This window comes from Lepidochelys kempii, chromosome 1 (assembly GCF_965140265.1).
Source record: "Lepidochelys kempii isolate rLepKem1 chromosome 1, rLepKem1.hap2, whole genome shotgun sequence".
Taxonomy (NCBI): domain Eukaryota; kingdom Metazoa; phylum Chordata; order Testudines; family Cheloniidae; genus Lepidochelys; species Lepidochelys kempii.
This window is the reverse complement of record NC_133256.1, coordinates 278,380,423-278,402,808: the sequence shown is the minus strand read 5'-3', so window position 1 is coordinate 278,402,808 and position 22,386 is coordinate 278,380,423. Positions and strand designations below refer to the sequence as shown.

Below are 22,386 nucleotides of genomic sequence, written 5' to 3'. Positions count from 1 at the left end.
TCTTGAAATGAAATGTCTCAGGTTAGTTCAACCAACAAATCAGAATGAAGCATTTTGATTTTGGGAATGTCAGACCATTCTGACTGAAAATATTGAGATGAAGCATTTTAACATTTCTATACTGAAATTTCCCTTCCATGAAAAATGTTAGAATATCAGCTTTTTTTCCCCAAAAGAAAAATGTTGAAATATCAGAATTTCCTGAGGGATGGAAATTCCGAATTTCACTCAACTCTAACTGGAACTCTAGGCTTTGACCTCAATAGATGTCTGTCATTTAATTAAAAGAGTGTTGCATCAGGCCCGAATTCTGATAATAGATGCTCCAATTTTATTTTATTTTTTTTAGGGTATACCAAAGTTGAGCATTAAAATATAGGTAGTCATATAGATGTGTATCTATATGACATTCTTGAGACCTCCATGTTGCAGCCACTGACTTTTCAGCCATAGAAGAATCATCGAGTCTCCCTTTTGACCCATGGAACAGACCCTCATTTCATGTAAATTGTCATAGCTCCATTCACTTCAACAGAGCGATGGCAATTTGCAACTGCAGAGGTTCTGTCCCTGTATACAGCGTACTCTTTAACTGGACAGAGTTGTTGCTATTGAACAACATAAGGTTCTTCTCCTCTTGGCTCAGTGTGCTGTGTGCACAGCAATTCCAGCTAACAGTGGTGGGTTTTTGTTTTTACAAAAGAGGCAACTATTGCCAAAAATAGAAGATTTTTAAGACATTTGTAGAGTTCAGTTTTGTGGTACCCTCATTAAATGTCAGTTCTTTTTTAGGTCAATGCTCTGTACTGTCTGAACTGAGCATTATTACATTTGATGGAAATAACATAGCCCTCTATAATATGGCTTCCTACATTTTAGTCAAGCTCCCAGGAGAAATAATTGTTGCTCATATTGAAAAGTGTCCCACTAATCGGGTAAGATGTTTGCATGCTATCACTTCCTCAATAACCTTAGTAATGTTGAATTCTTTTGGTACGTGTGTGTAAAGGCAGAACATAAATTAATATCCAGTTCACAGTGATAGCCAATTTAAAAATTGTAAGTTATTTATATTTCAGAGCACATGTTTTATTGTACCTCTTGGGAAATGAAACAGACCTCAGGGTAACTAGTAATTGTTGTATTTGTTATAAGGAAATGAAACTGTAGTTTTCTTTCTTATTGTCAGATATTCAACTCAGTAGGCTAGATCCTCAAAGGGTAAATCAGCATAGTTCCATTGAGGTGGTGAAGGGAAGTGCAAATTATATATCCCCTTCCGCGAGACTGTAGCAGTTGCAGAATTCAGTCCCATGAGAGGAAGGCAAGAGATGCCCATATCACTGTCTTCCTCCAGGGATTTTGCTTGTGATGCTAGGTTCAAGTTGCAGCAGGATCTCCACAACAGTTCTTCTGGGGCAGCAGATGCCCGAGTGATATGGTTAAAGCCTCCACCTCCCCTAACACTTCTAGAACTGCACTGGCTGGATGCGGGTGTTGGGGGGAACTTGCACCAACGCTACCTCTCTCTGGGTTGACTTTTTGCAAAACCCCAGCCAGGGCTACCTTTCCCAATGGCCCTTTCCAAGAAGATTGGCACCAGCTGCCTGGGGCTCGAGAGGAAAGGGAGTCCTGGCCCCTGGATAGCAGCAGCTCCTTACCCTGGAGCTGCTCAGCTCATCCACAGCAGGATTTGGGCACCAGCAGGGGGCATCTCCCTGTCTGTAGGACTCCAGTGAATGGGCAGTGTAGACTCCTTGTCACCCAGCCTGTGGGTGCTGATCCCCCTCACATAATGGGTGGTGGGTTTTTTCCCACTGGACAGAGTAGGATTCTCTTCATCTGGGCCCCTGCTTGTCCAGCCAGTCCCACACCTCAGTCCTTACACTTCCAGTCTGTTGCCCAGTCTCCTGCACTCTGCACACACACCCAGCAACCTGTAGCCTTCAGCCCCCTGAGACTCCCAACAATCCCCACACCCCCTAGTTCTCCTCCCTGAGCCTTTCTGGGTGAGCTCATTGCTGTTGGGCTTCTAGCTCTTTGGTGGCAACTCCTCCACCAGAACCTGGACACAGTGGAGTTGAAGCATGGCTGCAGAGTGAGTCCAGTGCAGCAGTGGTGGGTGGGGCACAGCCAGTCTCAGAGTGGTAGGCGAAGGCTGGGCACTAATATGGAGCCAGGCAGGTCACTGTGCTTGTGGCTGTGACCTTACCTGCGCTGAGCAGCTGGGTAGGTGGCGAGAGCACTTCCCTGGCATTCTGGCTGGGTGCCACTTCCTGCTTCTTGTAGCCCTGGTTGGGGGCCTCCCCTGCCCACTGGCAGCACTGCCAGATTCACCCACCATTACTGTTCCCTGTGGAGGGTACTGGGGCAAGTCTACAGAAATCTTGCTCTCAGAAATCTGTTGCTCTCATCAGTTGCCTAATCTGCCTATAGCTAGAGCAGCCTCTAGGTTAAAAAAAAATGTGAAATAGTTGTGGGTGAGGACAAAGTCACAAAGTTCAGCCACCAGGTTTGCTGTGACATTATCGGGGATACTGTTCCTGACGGCTTGTAGTCCATCTTTGTGTGGAATATTGGTGTAGAGGGCTTCTACATCCATAGTGGTCAGGATGGTGTTTTCTCCCTGGTCACTCATTTTCAGACCTAAAAGTCGCAATTCTCCAAAAAAAAAAACCCTTCAAAAACAGACTCCAATGAGAATCTGCAGAATTGGAATTAATCTGCAAACTGGACATCATTAAATTAGGCTTGAATAAAGACTGGGAGTGGATGGGTCATTTCACAAAGTAAAAACTAGTTCCGCATGCTAATTTTTTCCCCCTACTGTTACTCACACCTTCTTGTCAACTGTTTGAAATGGGCCATCCTGATCATCACTACAAAAGGTTTTTTTTCCCCTGCTGATAATAGCCCACCTTAATTGATTGGTCTCATTACAGTGGGTATGGCACACCCATTTTTTCATGTTCTCTGTGTATATATCTCTTCCTGCTGTATTTTCCACTGCATGCATCTGATGAAGTGGGTTTTAGCCCACAAAAGCTTATGCCCAAATAAATTTGTTAGTCTCTAAGGTGCCACAAGGACTCCTCTTTTTTTTTTGCCGATACAGACTAACACGGCTGCCACTCTGAAACCTCTAGGTTAAAGTGACTCAAAAATAGCTTCTTCAAAACAAAGCATTATTGATCATTCACCCAAAGGTACAAAGCAAGTAGAGGGAAGGATAAAAACAATAAAGGCCTACGTACATATTTCCTTTTACCTTACTCTTAATCTTTCCTTGCGGGCCTTGTGTGTTTCAGCTAGCCCAGTTACCTCCATCTTTGGGCTGTGCAAAGGAGATGGCCCTTGCTGCAGCTTCGGCTTCACCCTCTGGCCATTTCTACACCACAGCCACTGCAGTGGTACAGCTACAGCGTGATAGCTGTGCCAGGGTGGTGCTGTAGCATAGAGGCTTTTTACATTGATGGAAGGGTATTTTCCACCGATGTAGGTAATCCTTCTTTCCAAGAGGCATTGACGTAGCCGCATGTACACCAGGGTTTAGGCTGACCTAACTACAATGCCCAGAATATGAAATTTTTCGCAGCCCTGAGTGATGGAGCTAGGTTGGTCTAAATTTTTAAGTGTAGACCGTGTCTCTCTCTGTCTCTTTGCCAGTTTGTCCGATCTCATGGACACACCCTGGACAGCTTCTGGCCGCTTACTCAACCTCCCACCCCTTTTCTAGGCCTGGGGTCAGGGCTGTCCCTAGCTATACTGGGGCCCTACGCAGCCCTCCTGCAGGGGGGAGGGGGTTGTGGGGCCCCAGGCCTCCATGTGGGGGGCTGGTCCCAGGCCTCCGTGGGGGTGGCGGGACTGGCTTGGGGGGCAGGAAGGAACCGCCCCCCAGCACTTACCTGCGGCATGGCTGGGGCCCGGTCGCTGCGCTTCCCGCCGCCGGTGAGTGCAGAGTCCGGCCCTGCTGCAGTCCTCAGGGGCAGGAAAAGGCGGGGCAGGGGCAGGGTGGGGGTGGAGGCTTTGGGGAAGGGGTAGGGTAGGGGCTGGAGCAGCATGCAGCTGCGCAGGGCACCAGGAAACTTGGTGCCCCAAATTTCCTGGTGCCCTATGTAGCTGCGTACTTTGCCTATGGGTAAGGATGGCCCTGTCTGGGGTCTGTAATGGTTAAGTGTTCCCATTGAGATATCTCTTCTCAGCCTTGGCAAAATGGCTGTGTCCTAGGGTTGGGAAGGGGGAGTAATCTCTTCACTACTGTGAAGTTGGCCATTGTGTTTGAGTGTTGGAATGCTCTTTATCTAGGTCGAGGTGTTGGCTTTCCTGCTTGATTCCCCAATAGGACCTTTGGCTCTAACTCCAGAGCAAATAAACAAACAACACAGAGGCATGCACCATATTAATAAACATATGCTTTGGGACGAACAGGAAGTATATGTTCCCATGTATAGTGAAAGTTTAGCTAGCATTAAGATTTCAGGAGAAGGACCCTTGGTGTTGAAAATGACTAATAATTTGTCATAGGAAAACAGGAGGAACGTTACTAATATCCCTGCATTTCTAATCTACTTTTTAAATGTTTTTCAGAGTGCAAATTCAATAAGAAAACTAGTGAGTATTTTGTTAATTTTTAAGTATACTACTTGTTATTTATTTACTTGTACATGCTAAAATAAATACTATCCGTAATATTCCCCCTTCCTCCAAACTCTTATTTTGGCATTTTTCTTACAAGGTTTCACCTGGAGGCACTTCAGGGCTCTGTTTTAAGAAATTAAATGTAACAACACCTACAAATAAAGTACTCATCAACCGCTTGGCAAGAAAGGTGAGAATAATTGTTAATATTCAGCATGTGTATATTTAAAGGGTAATTTGCACAGCGTTACTCGGTTCTAGAATGCCGTAAACCAGTCTTTACAGTTTTAAGAAGTGTAGGAGCAGGGTTACTCCTGTGGTACAGCTCCATTCTTTCCTTGTTGTACTACAAGAGGAACAACAGTATTATTTTATAATATTTTTTGTATAAATACGCTGTTGGCCTTCCCAGTTATCCCTCTTTCATGAATGATTTAGAAAAAAAATTCATAAATATTAAATCTACCAAAGTCTTCCTGCTCTTCCTTCATTCTTGATCTCCTATAGCACTGAGGTCAGCTGCCTCTCCTCTTTATTGCTGGAAGTGGTGTTTGTCATTCTGTAGGTAGCATAGTTCCTCAGCATGATTTTAGGGGACACTCTGATGATGGAATTACTATCTTTCAGGTAGATATTGAACTAAGATCCTAAGCAAAGCTGTGGGAATCTTTTGTGATGAAATCCCAAACCAAGAAAAATGTATTAGTTTTTGGTTGGTTTACAAAACCAACATTTGGCCCAGTTTCACAGACTTTTGAAGAAGCACCAGGGATTTGATCATGTTGGTGGAAACTCTGAAAAACATGTTCATAATAGATGTTCAAAATGGAACCAGAATAAAAACTGTTCCTAGACTTGTTGGGTTCCTGATTTCCAGTTCTATGTTTAGTCCATTATATCTCCCTGCTAGTCAATAATAGGTAGGAAGAGAGAAAAAATGAAGAAAGCAGGATGAGTTTCTTATTTGGGCAGTTGAGTGTGGGAACAAGCAAGATTTCCTGTTTTCATAATTACAAAAGATTCTTCCTTCATCATTTTCTCTCATTGCCTACTTCCTTTGTGATTATAGGAGATGGAGGTTGACTAGAAATGCCATGATTTGCACACCCTGATTACCTCTGACAAATGTGATGGAAACAATCTAAAACAATAAAATATAAATGCTATTTGCTATTTCATTAAATGTGTTTCTGGAATTCTGCTGTTCATTTTAAAATATATTTGGTTTATTTAGGTAGTAGTGGATTCTGTAATTCAACCTTTACCTTTCTCAAAACATGGACTGTGTATTCAGGATACTGGTGCCATGTACGTCATTAATACACCTGCTGGCATTAGCATTAAGTGGGCTCATGTTACAGGCATTATAGATATACAATATGGCTTACATTCTAACACATCTACCAAGACAGAAGGACTTTGTGGTAAGATTATCTTCTCTATTTATCTTTGTTTGTATTATATTTTTTTCACTAAAGTTTTTTATTTTTTTAGTCTTCTCTCACTTAAAAGTTGTACAATACCCCACTTCTTAATGTCGCTGCCAATCAAGATCTATCAGCCATTATCTGTTGTCGTCTTAAAGTCCTTCAGATATGAAACTCTCATTAATTTTAATGAAAATTCTACCTGATCTGGGTTCCCAGGATTGGATCCATAATCTATCAATGAATGTTACTTCTGTTTCAAAGCACCTGTTTAAATAATATCAGGATAAATAATTATCACTACATTTTATGTATTTATCTCTATTTGAAGTGCACCCCTCAAAAGCTCTGGCTGCATGTAAAAATACTAATGAAATCCACTGAGCAAAAAGAACCAAATTTTGTGCTCAGAAGAAACCACCAAGGAATGAGTTGAGGTGGAGGCATTGCATTCAATGGGCTTTGCAAAGGGATGCTAATGCCTGAAGGGCTTTCTCCCCCATCCATTGTAAAGGAAGGAATGGCCTAGCCCTGGGATGATGGGAGCAATTACCAAATCTATGGGTTTGGCTAAGGAGCTGATTCCCTTGTAGACGCAGGAGCCAGATCCAGGCCTGCTATGGTTCCTTAATCCACAAGGGTAACTGCTTATGGACAGGGCTTTTTGGTTTTCAGTCTTCAGAAAGACAAGCCATAGGAAAAAAGAGCAATGCAAAATAAAACATGGTAAAACTATCTGTGGCATGGTGTTGGTGCCTCATGAAGTACTGAGTGCATCCCTAAATTGATGTCTTTCCAGGCTCTTCGACATAAGAGGCACATGACAGATTTAATAGGGAAGAGAACAAAAAGTAAAGATTCATAACTAATGTGACCTATAAATTTGTTATTGACTTGATACAGCAACTCGACCATATAACACATTTAATTTGGATATAACTTCTGCAGAGTGTAATGAATATTGATGTGGAAGCACATAAACACAACAGCTGCAGGAGAAATATTTGTTAAAACTGGGATCTTGTGGTTACAGCAAAAGTGTTCTAAGAGTGAGGACACTCTGTTCCTCAATTTCTGAAGAACTGATAATTAACAGTTGCTAGTGCAGAAAATCACAGGAACAGTTTTGAATAATATATCTCTTTTCCCCCCCAGTTCTTATTTTCCTATCTGGAGTCACAGATCACAGTTTTAAAAGCTTTCCTCTTCCCTTTAGCTCTTTGTAGTCAAATTCAAACTGACAAGATAATATTATAATCCTAAGTGTAAAGAGGTATTTTAATTTTTAATTTAATTTGTATAAATACTGCTCAATACCAGTCACAATGTAATTTAACAATTACTGCTCTATATAACTCATGAATTTTATTTGAACTTCAAATTATTTTATTCTTTTTAAAAGAATTAATTTCAAAATAACAGGCCAATGTTAATTCCACCAGATAAAATATATAGACTAAGCCAGTGGTGGTGAGTTATATGGACCTATGGTGCCCAAGCTCCAGGAATATTCAGGGCCACCATGCACCTTCCCCAGAGCGTCTCCCAGCACTGGGGGTCCCCGCCTGGCGCTGCCACCACTGGCAGCATAGCGGGGCTAAGGCGGCTTCCTGCCTGCCCTCGCTCCACGCCACTCCCAAAAGCGGCTGGCACGTCCCTGTGGCCCTGGAGGAGAGGGTGTGTGTCTCCGTGCACTGCCCCACCCCAAGTGCCGACTCCGCAGCTCCCATTGGCCTGGAACTACGGCCAATGGGAGCTGCAGGGGCGATGCCTGCGGGCAGTGGCGTGCAGAGAGCCCCCCCCCAGGTCTCCCTACCTAGGAGCCTCTGCCAGAGAGGTGTGCGTGTCACTTTTGGGAGCTGCGCAAGGCTATACCCCTCACCCTCTCCCGCGCCCCAACCCCATGCCCCAGTCCAGAGTCTGTACCCAAACTCCCTCCCAGAGCTCTCCCCCGCACCCACTTCTGCACCCCACCCCGCTGCCCCAGCCCAGAGCCCGTGCCCCACACCGAACTTCCTCCCAGAACCCAACCTCTGCACCCTCTCCTGCACCCAAACTCCTTCCCAGAGCCCGCCCCCCTCCTGCATCCCAACCCCCTGCCCCAGCCCGTACGCATACCCCATATCCAAACTCCCTCCCAGAGCTCTGCCCCGCACCCACTTCTGCACCCCACCCCGCTGCTCCAGCCCAGAGCCCGCAACCCACACCAAACTTCCTCCCAGAGCCCAACCCCTCCACCCTCTCCTGCACCCAAACTCCTTCCCAGAGCCCGCCCCCCTCCTGCATCCCAACCTCCTGCCCCAGCCCGCTCCCCATACCCCGTACCCAAACTCCCTCCCAGAGCCTGACCCCTCACCTTTCCCGCACCCAAACTCCCTCCCAGAGCCCAAACCCTATCCTGCACCCAAACTCCCTCCCAGACTCTTAGGCAGGTGTGTGTGTGTGTGGGGGGGGGGACTTGGACCCGGACCCGGACCCGGACCTGGACCTGGACCTGTTCATGCATGTTAAATCACATTTTAAATGAGACTTTGGTGTTTAAATTGTATGAAGCAAAATTTGTAGAGTTTGATAATGAAATCATCCAGCTACTGTAATTGCACCAGAATAACAAATTTGTTTTACATCCAGACATATCAGGAAGATCTCAAGACACAAATCATGCCTACCAGGACTTTAAAAACACGTAAACACCAATTAAAAATCCATTATGACTCAAGAGGAAATTAAAAAGTGCTCTATGGCCTGGGAAGAAAAGGAAACAACCAAACAAATTAGATAATAATAAAAAGACATAGGAACCCCAGCTGCCCATTCCCCAATCAAAAATATTCAGTGTCACCTTGGGTGTAGAGAACTCTGCTACTTATTTGCTAAATCAAACTCCATCCATAAAGATTCAAATTCTACCATTTTATTGTTGACTTTGTATAATATATATTTATAGGAAGGTATTTTAGTGATTTCAAAATACCCGTCTTTGAGTATGGAAATTGCATCTGTTGTCTCTCCGTACAATATCAAATTCATAAGAGAATAGTGAACATTAATTTTTAAAATATGTTAGATGCATCTTTCTGCACTGAGAAATCAAGTAACACAAGTATTTGTGGTAAAGAAGGCAATTTATTCAATTTTTTTAAAATGACTTTTAATAACTTCTAGCGTTTAGAAATGTTGAGATAAATCCAAATAATGTGCCAGATTATGAGCTCTTTCCTGCCCACGGTGAGTTCCACAGTTCAGGGCACCTGTTTCCCCTTAGTGGTTCAGCAAGAGCTCCCATTCTCAGGCTTTTGGACTACCTGGCCATTGCCTCTCTTTGATGGAGACACCCATCTGTCTCCCTTCTGACTGGGGTATCTTCAGGCTGGACAGTACCCTTCATTATTCCGAGCAAGAGACACTGCCTAAGCAAGCCTGCTTACTTTCTATTCATAGGGTTAACAGTGTAACTGTCCACAGTTATAAGTTACCACACAGCACTTCCTATGCAAGCCTAGTTTATTCTTAGTGTAAAAGCACTACAGAAAAACATATTAAAACAATAAAAGAACCTATACAGATGTTAATAATCTTACCAGAGATTCTATTCCCACCACCTTCAATATGGGTTCTGGCAAGTGAGTCTTGAAACCTTCCCAAAGGGGTCTCTTGTGGTGACAAGGTCATAAGAGCCTCATTTCAGAACTAGCACACTCGTGATATGTTTAGTTCACCCTTATACAGTTTAAGGGTCTTTCACCTGGGATTGCCAGGAGCAGGTAATTAGCAACAAATCTGAAGTGGGTATTTGCATTCCCCTCACCCGCAACTATTTCCTAGGAAATCCACTTTATATGCATTGTCCTAAACTGTGCTTTGAAGTTCCTCATATCTCCCAGAGATTGCATTAATCTTATCTTCCTGCTAAAAAAAAATTCCATACAATCCCACAATAGTACATATTTGCATTTTTAATACAATGAACTCCAAAGATGTTAAACTTAATTCAAGAAGGTTTGTCCAGGATATTGCAGTCTGTCACAGTGAGCTGTTATTTGCATAAGCACTCTTATTTAAATTTATAATAGAACTTGTGGAATTAGGTCCTACTCAATGTGAGTAAGAGTGTCAGAATTTGGTACAATCTGAGTGAGTTTGCCATTCTGCCTGTGACATATTGTAGTATCCGTTTGGTTAATCCATGTCTGAGAAAGTTTTTAATTGAACTGTATGATCCGTCTGTCTAACTAAAATATTATTGATAATAAATACCCAATAAATAGTACCCAATAAAAATTAAAACCATATTTAGGAAATTCTAACTTTTGCAAATGCAATAGACTATTGCAAATAAACTTGTTTACAAACTGATTTGATCCAAAGTTAACATTACCTTATCATTTGCACTTTTCTTTAATTGAAGAACAAATGTTCTATATTTATTCACTATATATGATGCACTGTTTTAAGGTGTGTGCAATGGAGACCCAGTTGATGACCTCAAGATGCAAAATAGGACTATAATTACAAATATGGAAGAAATTGAAGCATTTATTAAAAGTTGGGAAATTGAGAAATCAGTTGATGTAGCAACCAGGAGGCCAGTAAGAAATTGTACTGAAGATAACTGCACTTACTGTATGGAGCTGTTAAACAGAAGAGTTTTTGTCCCATGTCACAAAAAAGTAAGTACAAAGAAATAAGCAGTTCCAAGTCTAAAATAATTAAATTGATAATAATAATATAATGTATAATATTTATTTTTATGTTTCACTTGCTTCCAGAGTTTTGCCAAGATACTGACTGAATTAATTCCTCCTCCATGTGCTCATGAGTAACCTCAGATGGTCTCCTGGTCCGCAGATCTCTGAGAGCTTGTCTTCACTGCATTGTTAGCTTGAGCTGTACCTCAGGTTTTGCCCCTAATCCAGCTCCTGTCCATCCGCACACATCTCTAGCTTGAGCTAATTGGTGGTGCTTTAAACTCTAGCTAACCAGCCTCGGGGGCGGGGGGTAGATGAGGATGTGCTGAAGCTTGAGCTAGTAATGCAGTGGGGGTATTGCAGCTCAAGTTACAGCAACTCACCAAAAACAACGAGGAGTCCTTGTGGCACCTTGGAGACTAACAAATTTGTTTGGGCATGAGCTTTCGTGGGCTAGAACCCACTTCATCAAATGAATGGAGTGAAAAATTCAGTTGGCAGGTATAAATGTACAGCACATGAAAAGATGGGAGTTGCCTTACTAAGAATAAATGGACACAAATCAGACATCAAGAATTGTAACATTCAAAAACCGATAGGAGAACACTTCAATCTCCCTGGACACTCAATAACAGACTTAAAAGTGGCCATTCTTCAACAGAAAAACTTCAAAAATAGACTTCAACGAGAAACTGCAGAACTGGAATTAATTTGTAAACTTGACACCATCAAATTAGACCTGAATAAAGGCTGGTAGTGGCTGAGTCATTACAAAATATAATTTTCCCTCTGTTGATATTCACCCCTTCTTGTCAACTGTTGGAAATGGGCCACATCCACCCGATTGAATTGGCCTCATTAGCACTGATCCCCCACTTGGTAATGAAACTCCCACCTTTTCATGTGCTGTATATTTATACCTGCCTACTGAATTTTTCACTCCATGCATCTGATGAAGTGGGTTATAGCCCACGAAAGCTTATGCCCAAATAAATTTGTTAGTCTCTAAGGTGCCACAAGGACTCCTCGTTGCTTCTGCTGATACAGACTAACACGGCTGCCACTCTGAAACCCAACAACTCATGAGCAGCCTGTGTTGCTTCAGCATGACTACTCTCACTGGAAGTAGCCTGGCTCGAATGGAGTAACTTGAGTGTACTAATGTGAGCTAACAATAACAGTGAAGACAAGCTGTGAATGTGTGGACCACCATGTCACTCCTGAAAGTACCATGCCATACTTGAAAAGAACATATAGGATGCAGAGATTCCACAGCATCAGCCTAACACTGAAGTATTGTTCAGAAAGGGTAATGTTTAGTACATGATCAAGAAGCATGTTGCTCAGAGTGAGGGCCTGATGGTTCTATTGAAAGTAATAGCATCCAGTTCTGACTTACAGAAGCATCTGAGTCACATAGACATTAGCCTAGTCACTCCTATACTTGTAGGTAATTCTCAAAATGAATTTGTTAGTCTCTAAGGTGCCACAAGTACCCCTCATTCTTTTTGCTGATACAGACTAACATGGCTACCACTCTGAATCCTATACTTGTGATATCCTTACAGACAGTGTTTATTTTCAGTACTTCTAGTAATGACATAGTTCAATACATCAGCTGCCACTAGAGGTAGCTGGTGTAATGCAGGCAGGTTAGGCATGGTTTGCAGGGGAAGAGAAATAAGAAGTTTTGAGGAGAGGAAATATGACCGTACAACCTTGCCCACTCCCAAGGGCTTGCCGACATGGTGCACCAGAGGGATGTAAATTGTAGAGCACTCTGAAGTGCTGTTCTCTAACTGCTCCATGCAGAGGTGACTGGTAACTGCTGATGGTGGGGAGGCAGGACTTACCGGTATGCAGGACTGTGGTCCTGAGCAGGCAGGGGTTCCTCGGGCAGAAGGGCTGGGGCCTTTAAATCCCCAAGCCTTTAAATCACTGCTGCTACCCTGGGGCTCCAGCGGTGATTTAAAGGGCCCTGGGCTCTGGCTTCAGTAGCAGCGGCTGGGAGCCCCGGGCCCTTTAAATCACCACCAGAGCCACATGGTAGCGGTAGCTGCGGTGGTGGCCGGGAGCCCCAAGTCCTTTAAATCACCACTGGAGCCCCATTGTAGTTGTAGCTGTGGCAGCGGCCGGGAGCCCTGGGGCTCTGGCGGCGATTTAAAGGGCCTGGGGCTCTGGCTGCTGCTGGGAGCCCCGTGCCCTTTAAATCATCGCCGGAGCCCCGGGGCTCCCAGCCTCCACTTCCCCAGGGCTCCGGCAGTGGGGCTCTGGCGGCGATTTAAAGGACCAGGGGCTTCAGCCGCTGCTTGGAACCCAGGGCCCTTTTAAATTGCCTGCTTGGGAAAGCTGCCCCCTGCCAGTACGGTTGTCTGTGTACCGGCTCTTGCTGGTATACCGGACCGGACTGTCTTACTTTCACCTCTGGGGGGAGGAGGGAAGGCACAATTTAAAGGTTCTGGTGGTATGCAGCAGTTCAGAGCAGGCATTCAAGAGACAAATGAGTTTTGATTTCTAGAGCTACTTTTGATGTCATGTTTTACAATAATATGTAATAGCAGATGGAGATTGTTCTAAAAGAGAGCTACACATGAAGAAGCTCTGGATTGCTCTGGCATATTCTATCAATTTGAGGAACAGAGATATTTTCAAACCAATCCCTTGATATGATCTTTTAGAGCTCTTGTGGTAATATCAGCACCCAGTAATTATGTCAGGAATCTGTTCTAATTTAACCCACTCTCCTGCTGGTAATAGCTTATCTAAAATAATAGCTTATCTAAAGTCACTTTAGATAAGCTATTACCAGCAGGAGAGTGGGTTTGTGTGGGGGTGTGTGTGTGTGTGAGAAAACCTGGATTTGTGCTGGAAATGGCCCAACTTGATTATCATACACATTGTAAGGAGAGTGATCACTTTAGATAAGCTATTACCAGCAGGAGAGTGGGGTGGGGGGGTATTTTTTCATGCTTTGTGTGTATAAAAAGATCTTCTACACTTTCCACAGTATGCATCCAATGAAGTGAGCTGTAGCTCACGAAAGCTTATGCTCAAATAAATTGGTTAGTCTCTAAGGTGCCACAAGTACTCCTTTTCTTTTTGCGAATACAGACTAACACGGCTGTTACTCTGAAACCTGTTGAACTGTAGTAACTGCAGCTGCTACCAGCTGGGTCTCAAATCACTGCTCTGGGCGCCACCTAGTCGGGCTCAGTGGGAGAGCTCAATGCTGGTGCCTTTTCCAGGCACATCACCCTCAACCGTGCTTGGAAGAAATCTGGGGGGCACGTAACGCTGCATTTCCCCCCACCCCATGTGTCACTTATGGCCCCATGTAGACTCCATGAAACAGGAATACGTTAATGCATACTTTTAGAGAACATCAGTGGGGTCTATACTTTAGAGCACTTTACAACTCACTCCCCTCTGGTGCGCATTGCTGGACTGTGCTGACAAGCCTCAAGACTTCTTTTACATCTGGTGCTTTCTCACAGTAGGAGCAAAGGTCCAGATTCCAATTCCTAATTTTATTTTTGTTCTTTCCTACCTCTCCTCCTCTGTGGTTTGTTCTGCCCTGCTCTGCCCTTCCCTGTAAATCTCCTTGACTGTAGACCAGCCAACTGTGAGCAGCATCATGGGCAGCTCAACTTCTTCCTTCAAGCTCCAGAGACATTTCCTGTCTTTTCCCCTGCTCCTATCTGAAGGGAGAAAATGGAGGGAACTCTGATTGAAGGAGTGGGCTGAGGAGAAAAATTGAGTGACATTTTAGTAAGTGTCATTTGAAGAAACCTGACAGGGGCAAGAGAGGAGGGAGCTGTGGAAAGCAATTTGGCAGCAGGAGGGAAAAGGTGGGGATAGTCTTTGCTTCGTACACTTTGATGTCTTCAGCTTCTAGTAGTTGAGAGGTAGGTCGGGTAGTCAAAATATATGACAAAACCATTGGGTTCTGAACACCACTCCTCACAGAGCTGTCAGGAGCGCCGATACATTGAATCTGTGTGGTCCATTTCTGAGCTGCATCAATGTTTGACATTGTGTCAAAGCCATGAATGCTTGGCCAGCCAGAATGAAGTTTATTCTCTCATGTGCACATGAAAGTGGCAGAGCCAGAGAGGATAGAATATACTGTGTGCTTCATAGAAGTTAAATGAAACAAAATTCAAAAAGTCAAGAAGGATCGGTAACAAAACTGCCCAGTAGTGAACACACTAATGTGGGGAGAGTGCAGAATCATAGAAATAGTCATCAGAAACAGAAAAGGTATTGACTTCCTGTCAGTCAGGGATTCCTGATGATTCTTTTCCCTTACAGTGGTAATATTTCTTGTAATTAATTAGCAACTTTGATTACACAAAGCTGTTCTCATTAAATCTCAATTAAAATGTAATTCTAGGTTTCACCACAAGACTTTTGTGAGAAGATGTGGATCAACAATACCTACTTTTGGAATTATGAATGTGATGCACTTTCTGCATATGTGGCTTTGTGCAACAAACATAATATCTGCATTAAGTGGAGGACACCAGATTACTGTTGTAAGTAAATAACACCTACTCTATCTCCAGACATAATTTCCTATCACTGCAACATTTCTGTGTCTTGTATACTAGCCAGCAATTTTTTTTTAACATTATTGCTAGAAGATTTACCCTTTCAGTCACAGTCTTGTTAAATCATGGTAAAATTTCTTAAAACTCTAAAGTTATGCCTTTCATTAAATATGTTATAACTTAATTCTAATCTTGACTGAATTAGTCATGTGTATTCCTGAAGCATAATTTTGTAATTTATGTTGCTAAAAATGTAAAAAATATGCTTTTTATTATATAAACATTTTGCTCTTACTACATATTTTCTCCTTTGAAAATAAGAAAATGAAAGCAATACTTTGGTTCCTCTTTGTGTGTGACTTGTAGCTCTGGGTTGTCCTGATGGCAAGGAATACCAGCCTTGTGTGCAACCCTGTGCAGCCAAAACATGCCTAAATAAATGGTTCTATGAAGAATCCCTGTGCTCCTATTTAAGAGAAGATTGTGTATGTAAAAATGGAACTATTCTCCATAGAACAGACTCTGACCTCTGCATACCTGAAGAAAAATGTGGTAAGTAAAGCTGAGCAGAGTGGCTGAGTAGGTATGTTACTATAACCCACTGACTGGTGGGTTATATTGACATCTCATAGTAAGTTATGTACCCTATCTTTGCCCAGTCACCAGAGAATGTGAATCTGTTACAGCCCCAGGTATGGAGCTTGGCTCAAGCTTTAGCTCAAGCTGTAGAAATTCATGCTTTCAGCTGTGGAGGTCCTTGGTGCAATTGCTATTGTTGGTCGAAGGACCATTACAGTAGGATGTTCTTTCTGTGTTTCTACAACTTGTTCCCTCTCTTAGCACACCCAGGAAGGAAAACAAGGAATAGTTCCTGTCCTCTATATTGAGTGGCTTTGTGTCCACCCTTTGTTCAAGAAGTTTGTAATTTGCGGGTGCTTTTGGGCCAGCAGCTGTTCCTGCCAGCTTGTTCTGGGGGGACTAGGCTTCTAGGCTAATGGCTTTTTGGGAGTCCCGGTTCCTGGGGTCTGCAGCTCCAGGGCACTCCACCAAGCAGACTGTACCAGAGTCGAAGAATTTAAAAATGTTTGGCTTTTGTTCTGAGTTGAAACAAAACTAAATTTAGAAATACTGGAATCCTCCTTGACAGTTTTAGTTATAATCCTGTGTTAACATTCAGACTAATTACCACTGAGTCATACTGGAAAATGGATATAATTAGCTCCATTACCTGGGGTTTTTAGAACTCAAAACTGTGGTAACTTAACCTGTTTTTTTAGGCAGTGTCAGGAACAAATCAATGGGGACACAGCTCCTCTGTCTGATAAATGATTGGTACAAACAAGAGTGATTTCACTGAAAGCTCCTTCTTTACTGAGTCTCACGCACATATACAGATACATATACAGGTTTAGAGCATCCCAGATTATAGTTACCCAAAGTTTGAGATGGTTTCCAGTGATCAACAGCCAGGCTTTCAGGGGCTCTCCTTTTGTCCACCTGCTTGGGGAGATGTCAGTCTTTGCTCAAAGAAAAGCTTCCTTGAACTGTTCCAAAGTGTATTTTTGTACTTAAATTTTATAGCTAATTTAAATAGTGCACATAACTTATAGGCACTCCGAGTGGGTCACCAATTTTTTTAGCTTTAGCAAATTCCTCATTTTTTATTAGCAAAACATTTTTAGTATTTGTAGCTATAACAACAACAAAACATATGTTAGGGGCACTTAAAATCAAGGTTGGCTATTTACATACGCCTCTCCATTTTCATGGTCGGTTAACTTTCTGTCTCATCCTCCCATTCTAATTAGCAAAACTGCAATCATGCAGCTATTTGGCCTTGCCTTTCAAAGTCCTAACAATTATTTTTAATGATATGGTATTTGGTTTTCAGCTAATAGTGTCTGGATACACAAAATGACTGCATTTATGTTAAATTTAATTCTCCCACAAAACAGCCAATGTGTAAAGGGAATGGTAGTGTCTATTTGGATCAAATGGTTTTGAATGCCAGTCACGGGTAGGAAGCTTAGGCTGAAGTTTATTTTGTGGTATTGTTTTTGAGTTATAAATAGATTCAAGGAAGGAAGTGAGGTTGGGCACTTACTCAGGGTTTGTGGCTCTGTGAGCATGAGGTAGAAAGATTCAGGCCATTCAAATCTAGGTTATGACAGCAAATGCTTCTTAGAGGACCTAAATGACACGAAGAGGTATCAGAGAGACAAGCTGAGTGAGGTAATGTCTTTCATTGCACCAACTTCTGTTGGTGAGAGGAGACAAGCTTTAGAGTCACAAATAAAAGATATTACCTCACCCACCTTGTCTTTCTAGTGTCCTGGGACCGACACAGCTATAACTACACTGCATACAAGGACGTATCATTAGAGAGGTAACTTCTGATGTAACTGGGACCCAGACAATTCAAGGCTGTAAAGTTAGTCACTGACTCCTTGAATTTATCCCAGAAGGAAAGAGGAAGTATGTGCAGAAACTTGAACTCTGGTGTTATGCACATCAGCTATCATACCATTCAGTGGAGCTGGCATTCTATACCATCTAGAGTTTCTGTTAATAGAATAGATCAATTAAATTAGTAATTTTCAATGTATCAGACTCAATCATGTTTTAGAAAACAATGCAGACCTTTCAATTAAATACTTGATAAAATATTGCATATCCTTTCATGCCATGAGGCTTTCCAGCTGACACGTTATTTGTACTAGTCTGGAATAAAACTGTTCTAAATACATGTCTCAAGGATGTAATATTTTTCTTCCTTAGCATGTACAGATAATGAAGGACAGCCTCGTTCTGCTGGAGAGGTTTGGAATGGGTCCATTAAAGGGTGTTGTATGTATAACTGTTTGGAGAATGGAAGTGTTATTGCTATAGAACCTGAATGCAGTGAAGACCCACTACCAGTCTGTGAGCGGGAAGGTGAAGTTATCATTAATGTCATTGAAGAGCGGGCTTGCTGTCCAAAGAAAGTTTGCGGTATGTATGCAGCCAAACATATTTTCCATAACAAGAGTGCTAAGGAGGTGTTTAAACATTTATTGACATGGATTGATTTGCAGGCAGGGTTCAGGGTAAAACTTTAAAAAATGCCTAATTGACTTAAGAGTGAAAACCCTATTTTAAAAAGTGACTTAGGGTATGTCTACACTGCAACTAAACATCAGTGGCTGGCCTGCATCAGCTGGCTTGGGCTCATGGGGCTGAGGCTGTGGGATTGTAAAATTGCAGTATAGACATTTGGGCTCAGGCTGGACCCTGACCTATGGGGCCCTCCCCCCTCGTGGGGTCCCAGTGCTTGGTCTCTAGCGCAAGCCCAAACATGTTTAGTTGTAGGCACACCTGTAGGCACGTAGGACTGAAGTCTCTCAGAAAATCAATGGGATTTAAGCTCCGAATTGTCTTAGTCGCTTTTGAAAATGGGACTCAGGTTTCTAAGGCTATGTCTACACTAGAGACCTTACACCAGCCCAGCTGTACCACTGCAGCTGCACTGCTGTAAGGTCTCCTTTGTAGCCATTCTCTGCTGATGGGCAAGAGCTCTCCTGTCGGCATAATTAAACCACCTCCAAAGAGCGATGGTAGCTATGTCGGTGTGAGAGCATCCCCCACTGACAAAGCGCTGTCCACACCAGCACTTCTGTCGGTGTAACTTATGTCAGTCAGGGGTGTGTTTTTTCATACCCCTGACTGACAAAAGTTTTAATGACAAAAGTGCTAGTGTAGACATAGTGTAGGCTAATTTTACATAGGCCAAACTCTCCTAAACAGTTTGCAGATTATTCCTATCTTGGAAGGGATATGATAGAACAGGCCTCACACTTAGGGTCAATGCTGAGCTTTTAAATAGAAGAGTGTGGACATGTCTGCACGAACAATTAACCACAGCAAGCTGGAGTGTGAATCTACTCTGCATTAGCCTGCCGCAGGGTAACTACCCGTGTGGACCCTTTTGATGCACGTTAACAGTTTGTTAATGCTCTTTGAGCGAGTCCAAAGAGGACTAGAGCAAAGTGCTCTACAAGCTGTTAACATGCATCAGCAGAGTGCACATGGACAGTTAGACTGCAGCAGGCTAGTGCGGGGTCGATTCACACCCCAGCTTGCCATGGTATAAATGTCCATGTAGACAAACCCTAAGGTAATTCTCCCTAGTTGTTGCACATTACGTATTCTATTGTGCAAATAATAAATAATGGTATTATTGATAACAGTACTGGCGATAGGCCGAAACACAGATTGCTGTCCGCTAGTGCTAGGTTTATTATGTACACAGAGTAGTCCCACAGTCCCTGCCCTGAAGAGTTTAAAATCTAAATAGATAAGTCATAGGGTGAGACAAAGGAAATGTTATGACTGACCACAGTTTTGCATGTGGGAGCTGAGATAGAGAGACTTGGCCAAGGAAACACAAGAAGACTTTGGCAGAGCCAGGAACTGAATCCAAATGTCCTTGATCCCATGTCCTCTGCCTTAATGACAATACTGTTCTTCATCTTATGTAGTTAACTATTTTATTTTCTATTTCCATCAGTGAGCTGCCAGCACAGTGGAATGCCTTGTTAGAATCTTCATGATTCTACATGTTTGCACCACTGCTTCTTCTAAGTGAATCATGCATTGGCATGTTACTGTTTTCCCAGAAAGCAGCTTAGTGTCAGTTGATGGCCAGATGCTAGCTTTCTGTCTGTCCATGTTTCTTACCAAAAGAAGCATGGGTCTAGTATTTGATACATTAGTCATAAGATGCTTTTTTTAATGTCTTAATGAAATATTTTTGTGGAAATAGAGGGCAAATGGGATAGCTGAACTGGTATTTTCACTCTCTAGATAGCTACCTGTAACCACTTGCCAGTTATCAACCAATGTAATCTCTATTCACATTCATACACATGTGAATATTTGCATATGCCATATTTTTTTTCAGAATGTAACATGACTTTGTGTGAGGCTATTATTCCAACATGCAAAAATGGTGAAAAATTGATGGTAGGCTATAGCACCCTTTCCTGCTGTCCACAATACCAATGTGGTAAGTGATATATGGAGACAAGATTAAAAGCATATTTCCCATCCCTACATTACCTGGGGTAATTGTACCAAACGACAATTCTGCCTGTATTAACAGATCACCATAAATAACTTCTGAGAAATGTTTCTACTCTCTTCCTCAGGTTGTTTCTGCTCTGTTCCTTAGGGTTTATACTTTTTTTTTGTATTTCTTCTGTCTGTCAGTTTTGATTTACAATCAATTTAGTTTTGTTTAGATAAGAGAAGAGAAAATGAAAAAAAAAAGTAATTAAGGAAAATACCTTTTTCTATTGTAGGATTATTCATGTGACTTTTTATTAGAGATACTGACTTGTCTTTTATGTAGAATGTGATCCCTTAGCATGTCCCAATGCTCCCCGTCCAGAGTGCAGAGAGGACCAATTTATTGTTGAAGCAAAACAGGAAGATCCTTGTTGTTTCTCTTATCTGTGTGGTAAGAAGCCTTTACTATTCTAGCTTTCTTGTTGGTAGACAGGATATTATAGCGCAGTGGTTCTCAACCTTTTCTCATTTGAGGACCCCCTAGAAAATTTTGAATAGTGGTGCCAGACCCCTTTGGAAATCTATTGTCTGTGTATATATAGGTGAATTCTGTTCAGTCAGTTTTCAGTCTGTCTTTTATGGACTCCTTAGACGTATCTGCAGACCCCCCGGGGATACTTGGACCACAGGTTGAGAACCACTGTTATTAGGTTATCTACAAATAAGAAAAGACAGGTCTCTAGTTGCATACTTGATAAGGTTGCCTGAGAATGCTGTCACAGGATTGGCCTGGGCAGACACTTGGCTATAAATTCCACTTGCATGTATTGTTTTGCAATTTAGGACCTTTATTCCTAGGTTACTTTTTTAAATATTACTGCTGAACTGCACACTAAAGAATGATGCCATTTTATACACAAGTACAGAAATTGGGCTTGTCTGAAAATATTTGGACATATTTCATTTATAGAATTATGTGACCTTTGCCTTCAATCTGCAGCTTCGTTATTATTGCCCACTGACAGTCATTTTTTCAGTCCATGTAGCAACAGTCTGAGCATAAATCTCAACACTAGACAAAGTAATAGGTACATCCATTACTGTATCATTACTTTCAATTATCTATTTTGTTTGAATGTGTTAGTCAATAAAAGTTTCTTAGATACCCAGATGGCTGGCTAGCTTGCAGGCAGGCAGGCACAGTAGAAGAACATGGGTAGAATAAAGCTCCTATGTAACAACTTTCTGATGATATATTTTAAACTTTGTATTTGGTTTATTCTTTTTAACTTTAGTTTGTGAATCTTGCATTGAGCCTGTTCCTTTATGTAATGAGGGGGAAATTCTCACAGTAGATCTTGGCACCATGCATTCCTGTTGTCCTCGTTACCACTGTGGTAAGTTTAGCTGTTTTTAATTTAAAGGTTTTCCTATATCTGGTAAACATTATATGCTGTGTATTTTTTTTCAGCTGATTCAACACTTTCCATCTAAAGTTGAATTTATCCAAATGTTAAAAATATAGTTTTATAAAATGTTCAGTATTGTATAATGTCCTACGTTATTACAGTATTCTGGCATCCCTTTCACAGGTTGTCCTTAATAGACTCTGAAGAAGTTTCAGTTTTCACAGATATCCCCATGCATTAGCATTGCAACAAGGAGTGAAATGTTGTTCACTACCATTGCTGAAGTGACTCGGTGCCTCTGGTCAGCCAGCGTCTACTGACACCTTATCTAGCAACTGTTTACAGATATACAGCTAGAGCACTCCTGTAACTACTAGTGATTTTGGGTGCCCAACTTGAGTCACTTTCATGGAGCAAGATTTTCAGATGATTTGCGTTCAGCAGACTTTGAAAATGTAAAACCCTTTAAGGAGATTCAAGTTGGGCATCAAAAATTGAGATAACCAAAATCGCTAACTTTTGGAAATCTTGGCCTGTCTCTCTATTTATCCCTTGTACAGTGTCAAGAACGCTGTTGGACCTTAACAAATATTAAATCATAATAACAAAATTCTATGAAAAACCTTCA

The 22,386-nt window shown here is 42.2% G+C and overlaps 1 protein-coding gene across 1 annotated transcript in view; it reads left to right on the top strand.

Annotated features, from left to right (window-relative positions):
• Positions 1-22,386, top strand: part of OTOGL (otogelin like) — a 129,184-nt gene that overhangs the window by 86,889 nt on the left and 19,909 nt on the right. The window contains exons 38-48 of the mRNA XM_073338544.1: positions 793-935; positions 4,588-4,611; positions 4,736-4,828; positions 5,873-6,062; positions 10,521-10,735; positions 15,147-15,288; positions 15,670-15,855; positions 18,082-18,294; positions 20,243-20,347; positions 20,693-20,800; positions 21,645-21,746. Coding sequence (XP_073194645.1) covers positions 793-935; positions 4,588-4,611; positions 4,736-4,828; positions 5,873-6,062; positions 10,521-10,735; positions 15,147-15,288; positions 15,670-15,855; positions 18,082-18,294; positions 20,243-20,347; positions 20,693-20,800; positions 21,645-21,746 — 1,521 coding nt within the window. The remainder of the gene's footprint in view (positions 1-792; positions 936-4,587; positions 4,612-4,735; positions 4,829-5,872; positions 6,063-10,520; positions 10,736-15,146; positions 15,289-15,669; positions 15,856-18,081; positions 18,295-20,242; positions 20,348-20,692; positions 20,801-21,644; positions 21,747-22,386) is intronic.